We start from the raw sequence: 12,261 nt of genomic DNA on the forward strand, positions 1-12,261 counted from the left end.
AGGGATAATGTGCTGCACGACCGCAGGGATGGTAGTCATACTCTACTGTTAGCTCCAGCTATAATAAATGCATGTGTCATAAGAAATGGTAGTTTCAGGAGTTCCTTATTCAAAGCAATCCATCATGGGAGAAAGGCCATTTTTCCCACAAAACAAACATACATAATGAAGCAATTGCAATGGTACTTCTACACCTTGTTTATCATAGAATGCCCCTAATGTGTTGCTTTCTTGGGTTGATATGTCCTCTGTAATAGGATGAGTATTAGCTTATAAGCAGTATATAAAGAGAATTGAATTTGAAAAACCTTTGCCACACATAGTAAGAGTTTTTCTTTCTCATCTGTACTCCATAAACTAACAGGATCAGAACTCTCTAAAGATGACTCCTCAGTCAGATTCTTGTAGGATTTGATTATTTTCTGTTGTTCCTTGTTTTTCTGCACTCCCTTCCTTACAGTCCCTTCCTTCCTGTTTAGTGGTTCTTTTGCTTGATTACTCTCATCTTGCCATGCAGAATCTGTTAATAGTAGCATAATGCGGGCGCCTGGGTGGCTCAACTGGTTAAGCATTTCAATCTTGGTGTCGGCTCAGGTCATGATCTCACAGTTCGTGGGTTCAAGTCCCATGTCCAGCTCTGCGCTGATGGTATGGAGCCTGATTGGGATTCAGTCTCTTCCTCTCTCTCTGTCCCTCCCCTGTTTGCACTCTCTCTCTCTCTGCAAAAATAAATAAATTAACACTAAAAAAAAAAAAATAGTAGTGCAGTGTTTGCAAAGCTGGTCCCAGAGTACTTGAACTTGGGCCATCACTAATAAGTGCACATACTACTTGGTTGAAAATTTCCAAATGCTTATATTCCTTGAAGCAGCATAGACATTGCCTCTAGGTCCAGGGATTGATAGAAGCAAATAATTTCATTGCATGTTCCTTTCTGAGCTGCAGTCCACAACCAACTTCTGGGTCTGATATTGCACATGTGTTTATCGCTACCTTAGTTCTGTACCTCAGTTCATTTGCCCTTGAGCAGTAAGATACCTTGATGTCATTAGAAATGGTTGGAGTGAAGACTTGCATTTTTTAAATGTAAAAAATGTTCTTTTGTCATGGAAGAAATGTTGGATAAAAAGTAATTTGTCACGTCTCTCAACCCATTGAGGTTGGATTCATGCTTTCCGTAAAACTTTTGTGTTTAGGCTGCTGAAAGCCTTCACAAGACCATTGTTAAGAGGCGAATGTCTCATGTGAGTGGAGGAGGATCCATAGATTTGTCTGACACGGACTCCCTACAGGAATGGATCAACATGACTGGCTTCCTTTGCGCGCTTGGGGGAGTGTGCCTGCAGCAAAGAAGCAACTCTGGCTTGGCAACCTATAGCCCCCCTATGGGCCCAGTCAGTGAACGCAAGGGTTCCATGATTTCGGTGATGTCCTCGGAGGGAAATGCAGATACACCTGTCAGCAAATTTATGGATCGGCTGTTATCCTTAATGGTGTGTAACCATGAGAAAGTGGGACTTCAAATACGGACCAACGTTAAGGATCTGGTGGGTCTAGAATTGAGTCCTGCTCTTTATCCAATGCTATTTAACAAATTGAAGAATACCATCAGCAAGTTTTTTGACTCACAAGGACAGGTAAAGTGTTCTGTGCTTTATTTTTCACCCTTGTCTTTGAATCAATTTGTTTGATAATGAAGCCTTTTTCTTTTTGATTATTTAATTCAATACTGGCATGAGCATCCACTTACAATTTTTAAAAAATGGGCGGAAAATTGCAGAAAGAAGAATCATCCAATATAGGGAGCAGTTTGGTTTTTAGGAACTCTAGTTGCGGGTGTGCCAGGGGTTAGAAATGTCTTGGGTAGGGGTATGGGTGCCTATGTGTGTCTGTGTGCCTATTTGGATATATGCCCCCGGGTGCTTTCTGGCATGTGTATGACAGTTAGGTCACACAGTTTCATCTGTGATGTGTCTGCTCTGCGCTGATGCCAAAATGTATTTGTTCTTTATGTAGGTTTTATTGACCGACACCAATACTCAGTTTGTGGAGCAAACCATAGCTATAATGAAGAACTTATTAGATAATCATACCGAAGGCAGCTCCGAACATCTGGGGCAAGCTAGCATTGAAACAATGATGTTAAATCTAGTCAGGTAGGTATTCTACTGAAATGTAGCAGAAGCACATCAGCATTGGTGGTTACTAGTGAAATAATTTGCTATTCTTTATTGCGCTCAAAGTGGGGTGCAATAAGGTAAGCAGAAGTTATGCATGTGCTCCTGTAAATAAAAATATTGCAGTTTTCATAGTCACATTTCATCATTTTACTTAGAGGGTAAAGCATTTAGAAAACTTTTCTTTTCTTTGTAGCTGATATGTGTGTTTTTTTTTCTTCCCCCCCCCCCCCGAATGTTTCTATGTCTAAATAGATATGTTCGAGTGCTTGGGAACATGGTCCATGCAATTCAAATAAAAACGAAACTGTGTCAGTTAGTCGAGGTAATGATGGCAAGGAGAGATGACCTCTCATTTTGTCAAGAGATGAAATTTAGGTGAGTTCTCAAAGGAGCAAAGTAGGGTCTTGTAAATCTTATGTTAAATGAAGTACAAAAAAACCCCAAAAACCAAAAAAACAAAACAAAAAAAACCCCAGCAGCTACTTGATTATCCTAGGAAAGGGGAGGGAGAAAATGGAAAAGCAACAATTTACCTTTTTATTTTTCTCTCCCTGCATTTTCAAATCTCCCAAAGCTCTGTGCCCATGACAGTGCTCCCCTTGTCTAAAGTTATACTGGAGCTAAGAATTTGATTCTGCTTCCAAACTGGTACGATAGCTAAAGGCTGACGTGGAGTGTTGATATTCACGTTGCCTGTTTGTGTGCCCTTCTTCTGCCTGTTGAGAGTTGGAGTAGCCGTATCTCTTTAATGAAACTGCCGTGTCACCCGAGTGGTTTGGCAAATATTTGCCCTATAAAAAATATTTGTATGACTAAAGGTGTACGTGTGACTTAAAAAAAAAAAATCGTTTGTTATTTTCCTTTTCTCTGCCTTTCTGTAGGAATAAGATGGTAGAATACCTGACAGACTGGGTCATGGGAACATCAAACCAAGCAGCAGATGATGATGTAAAATGTCTTACAAGGTAAAGAGAGAGAGAGATGGAGAGGGTGATTTTTAATTATTAGCAGGTTTACTCAGGGTGTTGATACTACATCATCACTATTATCAATATATTTTATGTGTTTTTTTGGATATTTTGCATTTGAATTATTTAAATCTTTGCTTTCTATTTTTAACTGAATGATTTTCAGTAAAATCCAATGTGAGAAAGTGATGTTTGGAATTTCCTATATTTGCTCAGATGGTAAATACTTATTGTCACATGTCAGAAACTAATTGAACCCTGAAGTACATAATAATCATTCACATAAATTCCTTCGGTGAGGCTTGGTTTTATGAAAGTTATCATCACCTTCTCCCTAACTTAAAATGCTTTTGCATTCTGGGTGTGCATGTTAACTCAAATTATTTAGGTTGTCCTAATAAGTTTAATGAAATAGGTGGTTCCTGAATTCCTAAAGTTCCGTTAGGAAGGTGTTTATTTGCGGGAAGGTCGAGTGGAAGAACGTGAAACACTCATATAGTCCTTAAATTTTCTTTCTTCAGAGACTTGGACCAGGCGAGCATGGAAGCCGTTGTTTCACTCCTGGCTGGTCTTCCACTGCAGCCTGAGGAAGGAGATGGTGTGGAATTGATGGAAGCCAAGTCACAGTTATTTCTGAAGTAAATTTCAGTCACCAAAAACGCAAAGCAAAAAACAAAGCCCCACATACAACAAAACAAAATCTAACCAAAGTGGCAAATGATTGTATGTAGAAAGTGGACCTTATTACTTGGCTATTATGGCTATTGGCAGCTGCTTATAAAATATAACCCATGCATGAGGCAATATTCCCAATGATAGGACTGGGTTAGGAAAGCAACTGTGTTTTGTGTTTTTAAAGAAAGTGTCTGGTCATTGAATTATTGGCAGTAAAACCCAGATCACCTCATTAAGCCATTTCAAATGGCATTGTGTAAACTATTTGGACTACTAATTTTATATGGTAAACACTAAAAGTGTTCCCTGCATCGACCAGGAAAGATTGCATCTGTTCGGTGGCTATGTTGTGAACTATGTGCTGGCCTCCTCAGGATAAAATCATACTCAGCATAGCACACTTTGTGATGAGCCACACTGGCTGATTATCCCAGGACTGGAGAGAAGCAGATACCCAAGACCACTCGTGTGATGCACATGTGATAATTTCAGAAAATCAGATTAGCTTTCTGGTTGCTGTGGCTGTGGCCTTCACTGTGTAAGAGTCGATCTTTTTACTTCTCAGGTATTTCACATTGTTTATGAACCTTTTGAATGACTGTAGTGAAGTTGAAGATGAAAATGCACAAACAGGTGGCAGGAAACGTGGCATGTCCCGGAGGCTGGCATCACTGAGGCACTGCACAGTCCTTGCAATGTCCAACTTACTCAATGCTAATGTGGACAGTGGCCTCATGCACTCCATAGGTGAGATAAAATGAAAGCTTCGTAGAGAAATTGACAATCTAGAGAATTGGCACGTAAGACAAGCAAAATTACAACAGTCCATGTTAGTAAATTTGCATCTATCTGTCCATATCAGGTTTAGGTTATCACAAAGATCTTCAGACAAGAGCTACATTTATGGAAGTTCTGACAAAAATCCTCCAGCAAGGCACAGAATTTGACACGCTTGCAGAAACGGTGCTGGCCGACCGGTTTGAGAGGCTGGTGGAGTTGGTCACAATGATGGGAGACCAGGGAGAGCTCCCAATAGCCATGGCTTTGGCCAACGTGGTCCCGTGTTCTCAGTGGGTGAGTTCTTTGAGGAAGTGCAAAACTGGGGCCTGGCACATAGCAGGTGCTTCCAAATTTATTCTTTCTAGGAATTTTTTTTTTAATGTTTATTTTGGGGGAGAGAGAGAGAGAGCATGAGCAGGGGAGGGGCAGAGAGAGAGAGAGAGACAGAGAATCCCAGGCAGACTCTGCTAATAGGGCCTGGCGCGGGCCTCAGTTTCACAAACCGTGAAACCTTGACCTGAGCCGAGATCAAGAGTTGGATGCTTAACCGACTGAGCCACCCAGGTGTCCCTCATTCCAGGAATGTTTATTGCATGAATTGGTAAACCTTGAGAGCTGGAAGAAACTTCAGATATTATTCGAGTGGTTTTTCAGCTATGGGAAAGTAGTTGTGGCTTCTAGCCCTTGGGAGTGTTCTTACCTTAAGTATGAGGATCTTACTCATCATATACTTACAGTGAAACTCAAATTCCTTCCCTGTCCCACTGAAAAATTCAATTTAAACACTGATCAGAAGAAAATTAAAACCACTGACCTGGTCTGGTGTTTTCATGTATTACATGAGATGATTAGGGTTAAATCTCCTATTTAGTTGTCACTAATGCTAGAGCTAGAATTAAAGGCTTGTGTGTCTAGTTCACAACTCTTCTATAATGCACTGTACAATTTTCTAAAAAAATGTAAGCACTATATTTGCATTAGAAATTCTTGCTTGTTTTAAACACTGGAGACATAATATGGCTATTTGGTCTCTTATTCATCTAGGTATGTATGTATATATGTACGTATATATTTTAGAGAGCAAGCACATGTGCGCAGACACACGAGTGGGGCAGGGGCAGAGGGAGAGAGAGTCTTAAGCAGGTGCTGTCCTCAGCATGGAGCCCGATGTGAGGCTCGATCCCACAACTCTGGGATCATGAGTGAGCTGAAATCAAGAGTCAGACACTCAGCTGATTGAGCCCCTGGGTCTCTGTTACTAAAAAATTTTCTTAAAACCATACTATTTTTAACAGTACACGCTAAAAATTTGAGAAGGGTTGTCCTTTTCCATGCTAAAAATCGATTCCATTTATAGTGTACCAAAAACGATTTCAGTTTAGTAAATTATAACAAATCAGGTAATCTGTCATTGCCTGTAGGTTTTTTTCTGCTTAAAAAGGCTGTAGGATCTTGTTCCTCACGCTTCAGTAAAGTTTAAACTCCTTACTCTGGCCTACAAGGCTCGACCCAACCTGGGCTCTGCCTCACCTCTGACCTCATCTCCTGCCACGTTCCTTCTTGTTCACCAGACTTAAAGATGTTAGGCTATTTCCACCTTCGAGAGCACCCTTACTGCCACCACAGCCTCCACCACCTGGAATGCTTCTTCCCTGATCTCTTACACGGCCAACTTCTTAAAAAACCTTTTAAAGCTTAAAAAAAAAAAAAAAAACAAAACACTAATTCTCTTTTGTAGATTTTAAATTCTGTTGCTTAATGTTTTCAGAATTTTGCAGGGAAGGGATTAGATGGAAAAAAATGAGCACAGTACTCTAAAAACAGATTTTGTGGCTGAATTGTCTCTCATAATTATACTTGACTTTAAAATGGAGGAGAGGGGTGCCTGAGTGGCTCAGTTGGTTAAGTGTCCAACTCTTGATTTTAGCTCAAGTCATGATCTTACCGTTTGTGGGCTTGAGCCCCACGTCAGCACAGAACCGGCTTGGGATTCTCTCCCTCCCCCTTTCTCTGCCCCTCCCCTGTGTGTGCGCACTTCTCTCTCTCTCTCTCAAAATAAATAAAAAAATAATAAAATGGAGGAAAGAATTTTTATATCTAGTCACATATGTGGAATGTCACTATAGGGAGTAGAACAGAATATCTGGGTCTTCTTTGGCTTCTCGATTGTGTGGTTAGGATTGTCAAATTTTTTGCTTTACTCAGATACCAGATTTGACCAGGTAAAAGCATTAGAAGAGCTATGGACCATGATCCTGGCCTTTGCTGTCACTGCTTGAAGGATGGGGCATCATTTTATGGCTACCCTTAGTCTATGTAAATCTCCTCGCCGCACTGTGTGGTTAAACAGTGATTTTACTATCACATCATTTTCCTGGAGCGTACCAAAAAATACCATGGGGAGTTATGAGGGTAACCATTCAGGAAGTATGTGGGAATTAGCTGTCCACCTTCGCTTTATACATAAATCTTGCTAATCTCTTTGTTCTGAATACACAGCCCACATCTTTTCCCTTACTTTCTGCAAATCCTATAATCTTTCCATTTTTGTTGTTTCTCTGCCGAGCCCATGTTCAGTGTACACTGAATTTCCCTGACCATGTGAGCAGAGAGTAGAGCTCTTGTGGTCACCAAAGTCTCATTCCTGCTCACTGGTTTTCTACGAAAATGATTTGGGCATATCAAACTAAACTCTTTGCCATCATGTTCTATTTCTACTCTCTTTAATTTTGTCATGTGATTTGAACTGAATCTTGGCTTTTTTTCTGTCTAGGCCTGGTAAAAACCTAGGCCTCTCTTAATTTTCATCAGTTAATTCGTAAAATTAACAGCTGCTGGGGCACCTGGTTGGCTCAGTTGGAAGAGTGTGTGACTCTTGATCTTGGGTTTGTGAGTTTGAGCCCCACGCTGGATGTAGAGATTGCTTAAATAAGTAAATAAACAAATTGCTTAAAAAAAAAAGAATTCACATCTGCTATAGGCATAAAGAAATAGTCATTGTAGACAAATGGACACAGATAGATCTCAGGGAGAAATTAATTAGTCACCACTTAACTGGATTTAGCAGGTGGTTGACAGTTTTGGATTTACCTTTCAGTTTCCTGCTAAAGACAAATGGGATTATTCATGCTAACTCAATTTTGTTTTGTTCTCAGGATGAACTAGCTCGAGTTCTAGTGACTCTGTTTGATTCTCGGCATTTGCTCTACCAACTGCTCTGGAACATGTTTTCTAAGGAAGTAGAATTGGCAGACTCCATGCAGACTCTTTTCCGAGGAAACAGCTTAGCCAGTAAAATAATGACCTTCTGTTTCAAGGTTTATATCCATTTATTCTTTTGTGTGTGTGCCAAGGTATGGCAAATTGATTATGTGCAGAACGTACAGAGCAGAATGTCTTTAACGCAAGATATTTGGAGAAGGCTTAATAAATTCCTACTTGTGTATTTCTTTAGGTATATGGTGCTACCTACCTACAAAAACTCCTGGATCCGTTATTACGAATCGTGATCACATCCTCTGATTGGCAACATGTTAGCTTTGAGGTGGATCCTACCAGGTTTGTCATCCTCTCATCTACAACTTTTCTTGACTTTTTCACTGCCACCGTGTGGGACCAGACCCTCAGAGGGTTTCTCCCTCTGATTCTTAAAATGAGTCTTTAATTATAAAAGTTACACACAAATACATTTTTCTTAAAAAAAATTTACAGGTATCTTTGGCTGCCATGTATAGAGACAGAGACTGTTACTAGTTTAGTCTGTTCTTTGCTTTTTTTTTTTTTCAGTGCATTTGCATGTACATAAATCAAGTTGTAGAAACTGTGTGGCTAACAGTGAGTGCTTAATATAAATGGAAACATGTTGTACACGTGGTTTTGCAACTTAATTTTTTTAACTTGGCTCTGTCTTCAGTCTTTCTGTGTCAGTATAGAAAGATTAACCTCATTGTTTTTACCTGCCATATAATATTTGATAGATTGGCTATATCATGATTTAGCCAATACCATATCTATCCTTTTTTTCCAACCAATTAAAAAAAAGTTATTATTGAAATAGAATTGACATACAATGTTGTATTCGTTTCAGGTATCCAATATTTTGGTTTGACAATTCTGTGTGTTACTCAGTGCTCATCATGACAAGTATAGTCACCATCTGTCACCATACAGCGTTCTTACAACATTATTGACCATATGTCCCCAATGTTGTACTTTTCATTTTCATCTCCATGACTTATTTATTTTATAACTGGAAGTTTCTGCCTTTGAATCGCCTTCACCTGTATCACCCACGTCCTCTGGCAACCACCAGTTTGTTCTGTGTACTTAAAAGTGGTTTTCTTGTTCATTTGTTTTGTTTTTTAGATTCCACATATAAGTGAAATCTTACAGTATTTGCCTGTCTGACTTATTTCACTTAGCATAATATCTAGTTCCATTCATGTCACAAATAGCAAGAGTTTTTGTTTTGTTTTTTCTTTTGTGCTGGAGTAATAGGTGTGTGTGGGGGGGGGGGGGACACATCATCTTTCTTTTTTCATCTATTGATGGACACTTGAGTTGCTTCCATATCTTGGCTGTTGTAAATAATGCTGCAGTAAACATAGGGGTGCATGTACCTTTTCAAATTAGTGTTTTAACTTTCTTTGGGTAAATACCAAGTAGTGGAATTATTGGATCATATGGTATTTCTATTTTTAATTTTTTGAGGAACTTCCATACTGTTTTCCATCAATAGGTGCGCCTACCACAGTGCACAAGGGTTTCCTTTTCTCCACGTCCTCATCAATACTTGTTTTTGTTTTTGTTTTTGTTTTGATACTAGCCATTCTGACTGGTGTGAGGTGACACCACATTGTGGTTTTGATTTGCATTTAGCTGATGATTAGTGACGCTGCACGTTTTTTCATGTGTCTCTTGGCCACCTTTATGTGTTCTTCAGAAAAATGCCTATTCAGGTCCTCTGCCCATTTTTGAATCAAATTATTTGGTTTTTTTTGGGTGTTGAGTTGTGTGAGTTCCTTAAATATTTTGGATATTCACCCCTTATCAGATACATCGTTTGTGAATATCTTCTCTCATTTAGTAGGTTGCTATTTTATTGATGGTTTCCCTGCTGTGTAAAAGCTTTTTATTTTGGTGTAGTCCCAGTAGTTTATTTTTGCTTTTGTTTCCCTTGCCTGAGGAGACATATTCATAAATGTGTTGTTATGGGTGACGTCTGAGAGATTACTACCTATATTTTCTATAGGAATTTTATGATTTCAGGTCTCATATTTAGGTGTTTAATCCATTTGGAGTTTGTTTTTATGTATGCTATAAGAAAGTGGGCCAGTTTCATTCTTTTGCACCTAGCTGTCCGGTTTCTGAACACCATTTATTGAAAAGACTGTCATTTCCTCGTTTTCTATTCTTGCCTACTTTGTCATAGATTAATTGGCAATATAGGCATGGGTTTATTTCTGGACTCTTTTTTGTGCCATTGATCTATGTGTCTGTTTTTGTGCCAGTACTATACTGTTTTGATTACTATAGCTTTGTAGTATATGTTGACATCTGGGATTGTGATACCTCTAGCTTTTTCTTCGTTCTCAAGATTGCTTTGTCCCTGAAGTCTTCTGTGGTTCCATACAGATTTTTAGGATTATTTGTTCCAGTTCAGTGAAAAACTATTGGTATTTTGATGGAGATTGCACTGAATCTGTAGATTGTTCTGGGTAGTATACACATTTTAATAATGTTAATTCTTCCAATCCAGGAGCATGGTATATCATTCCTTTAGTTTGTGTTGTCTTCAGTTTCCTTCATCAGTGTCTTATGATTTTCAGAGTATAGGTTTTTCATCTCTCTGGTTAACTATTCTCCTAGGTATTTTATTCTTTTTGGTAGAGTTGTAGATGGTGATCCCATTGACTTTTGCTGTAACTTCTCAACGTTGTCTTTTTCCTTTTTCAGGTTATTTGCTGTAGGAATTTTATGAAACCTAAATCTTTTTGTTACTTTCTTTCTTAGAACATTAACTGTTCCCTATTGACTACAAGATAAAGGACAGAGTTTTCTAACTATAGCTCATTATCACCTGTCATTCTTTCATGTGTTTTCTGTACATTAGCTCCAATATGCATATGTTGTATATTTTTTAAAGTGGCTTGACACATGGTTTGTTGGGGTTGGAGATGCCTGATAAATGATATCCCTCTACCCAGCCCAAATTTTTAATTTTTTTAAGGTTTCTTTATTTTTGCGAGAGAGAGACAGAGACAGAGTGTGAGTGGGGAAAGGGCAGAGAGAGAGAGGAGACACAGAATTGGAAGCAGTCTCCAGGCTCTGATCTGTCAGCACAAAACCCGACACGGGGCTTGAATCAACAAACTACGAAATCATGATCTGAGCTGAAGTTGGACACTTAACTGACTGAGCCACCCAGATGTCCCTTCCCTGCCCAACTTTTAAAACCAAAAGAATGGAAGGAGGAGGGCTGTGAAGGAAGCACTCAGGAATCAGTCATCACCTTTATTTTTGATAAAAATGTTTAGAGTGTGTGGCTTTTGATCCTGTGGGTGAATAGGCTTGCTGATATTGCACCTTGAATTAGACTCATCTACCTCATCCCTTGCATAGCTGGATAACTACAGACATGTCTCACAGGGAAGCTTTTTACCACAGAAGTGGAGAGCAAACCAGAATAGATCTTGTCTGCAGGCAGACATATCCAGAACGGAGAGGATGGCACTGAGCAGAGTATATACTAAATCTGTGAGAATATAAGGGGATAAGAATTCTCATACACAGTTGTCAAAATTATCTTTTTATAGTTTTTTTATTCAAATCAAGATCCCAGCAAAGTTCAAACAATGCATTTGGCTGAAAGTCTCTTTTAAAGGGCAGTTTCGTTTGTTTATTTTAAATGGATTTTACCTCCCCCTCCCCCCTTTATAGGTTAGAACAATCAGAGAGCCTTGAGGAAAACCAACGGAACCTTCTGCAGATGACTGAAAAGTTCTTCCATGCCATCATCAGTTCCTCCTCAGAATTCCCCCCTCAGCTTCGAAGTGTGTGCCACTGTTTATACCAGGTATGCTTAAGGTTAGAGGGTACCATTATTAAGCCAAAGCTGAAGTGAAAAGAATGCTTTACTGAAGAGGAATTTAGCTGCTGATAGTGGGTGGTTGAAAATACTGAGTCAGTTTGGATGAGTAATACACTAAGCCTTGTCGGAATTGGCTTTGAAAAAAACTTAAATATTGCTTAGGAGACAGTTTGAAGTATTTTAAGGGGGTACTAAAAATAAGTTTCCTCACATTGGGAGCAAGTTTAAAATGCACAGAATCTCTTGGATATAACAGATATGGTTGAAATGAGATATATTATGGAATTTTCTTGGTTATCTTTTGCCTGAATTACTCATAAGGCCTTTTGAATGTGAGGCACGTCTACTCCTTGCTTTTTGTACTGTTGAAATGCTTGATCCATAATTTTGATTTCTTAAAATATGTTTGTGTCAATTTTTCCTAGAACCAATTAATCTGATTATTTTACATAGAACACTACTTCTAAAATATATTGCACCAACATTCAGATCAAATTATTAGACTTTCTAGCACTAGCACTGCAAGTAATGCTTCTGAGTTCAGATGTCTGCAGTCATCCCCTACTTG

The 12,261-nt window shown here is 39.0% G+C and overlaps 1 protein-coding gene across 11 annotated transcripts in view; it reads left to right on the forward strand.

The window, feature by feature from the left end:
* NF1 (neurofibromin 1) overlaps nt 1–12,261 on the forward strand; it is a 246,875-nt gene that overhangs the window by 114,900 nt on the left and 119,714 nt on the right. For all 11 annotated transcript variants that reach the window (XM_027034457.2, XM_027034452.2, XM_027034451.2 and 8 more), the window contains 10 exons: nt 1,197–1,637; nt 2,017–2,156; nt 2,433–2,555; nt 3,062–3,145; nt 3,670–3,786; nt 4,389–4,570; nt 4,686–4,897; nt 7,759–7,920; nt 8,058–8,161; nt 11,543–11,678. In XM_027034457.2, the coding sequence (XP_026890258.1) occupies nt 1,197–1,637; nt 2,017–2,156; nt 2,433–2,555; nt 3,062–3,145; nt 3,670–3,786; nt 4,389–4,570; nt 4,686–4,897; nt 7,759–7,920; nt 8,058–8,161; nt 11,543–11,678 (1,701 nt within the window). The remainder of the gene's footprint in view (nt 1–1,196; nt 1,638–2,016; nt 2,157–2,432; nt 2,556–3,061; nt 3,146–3,669; nt 3,787–4,388; nt 4,571–4,685; nt 4,898–7,758; nt 7,921–8,057; nt 8,162–11,542; nt 11,679–12,261) is intronic.

The sequence above is a fragment of the Acinonyx jubatus genome, chromosome E1 (assembly GCF_027475565.1).
Source record: "Acinonyx jubatus isolate Ajub_Pintada_27869175 chromosome E1, VMU_Ajub_asm_v1.0, whole genome shotgun sequence".
Lineage (NCBI taxonomy): Eukaryota > Metazoa > Chordata > Mammalia > Carnivora > Felidae > Acinonyx > Acinonyx jubatus.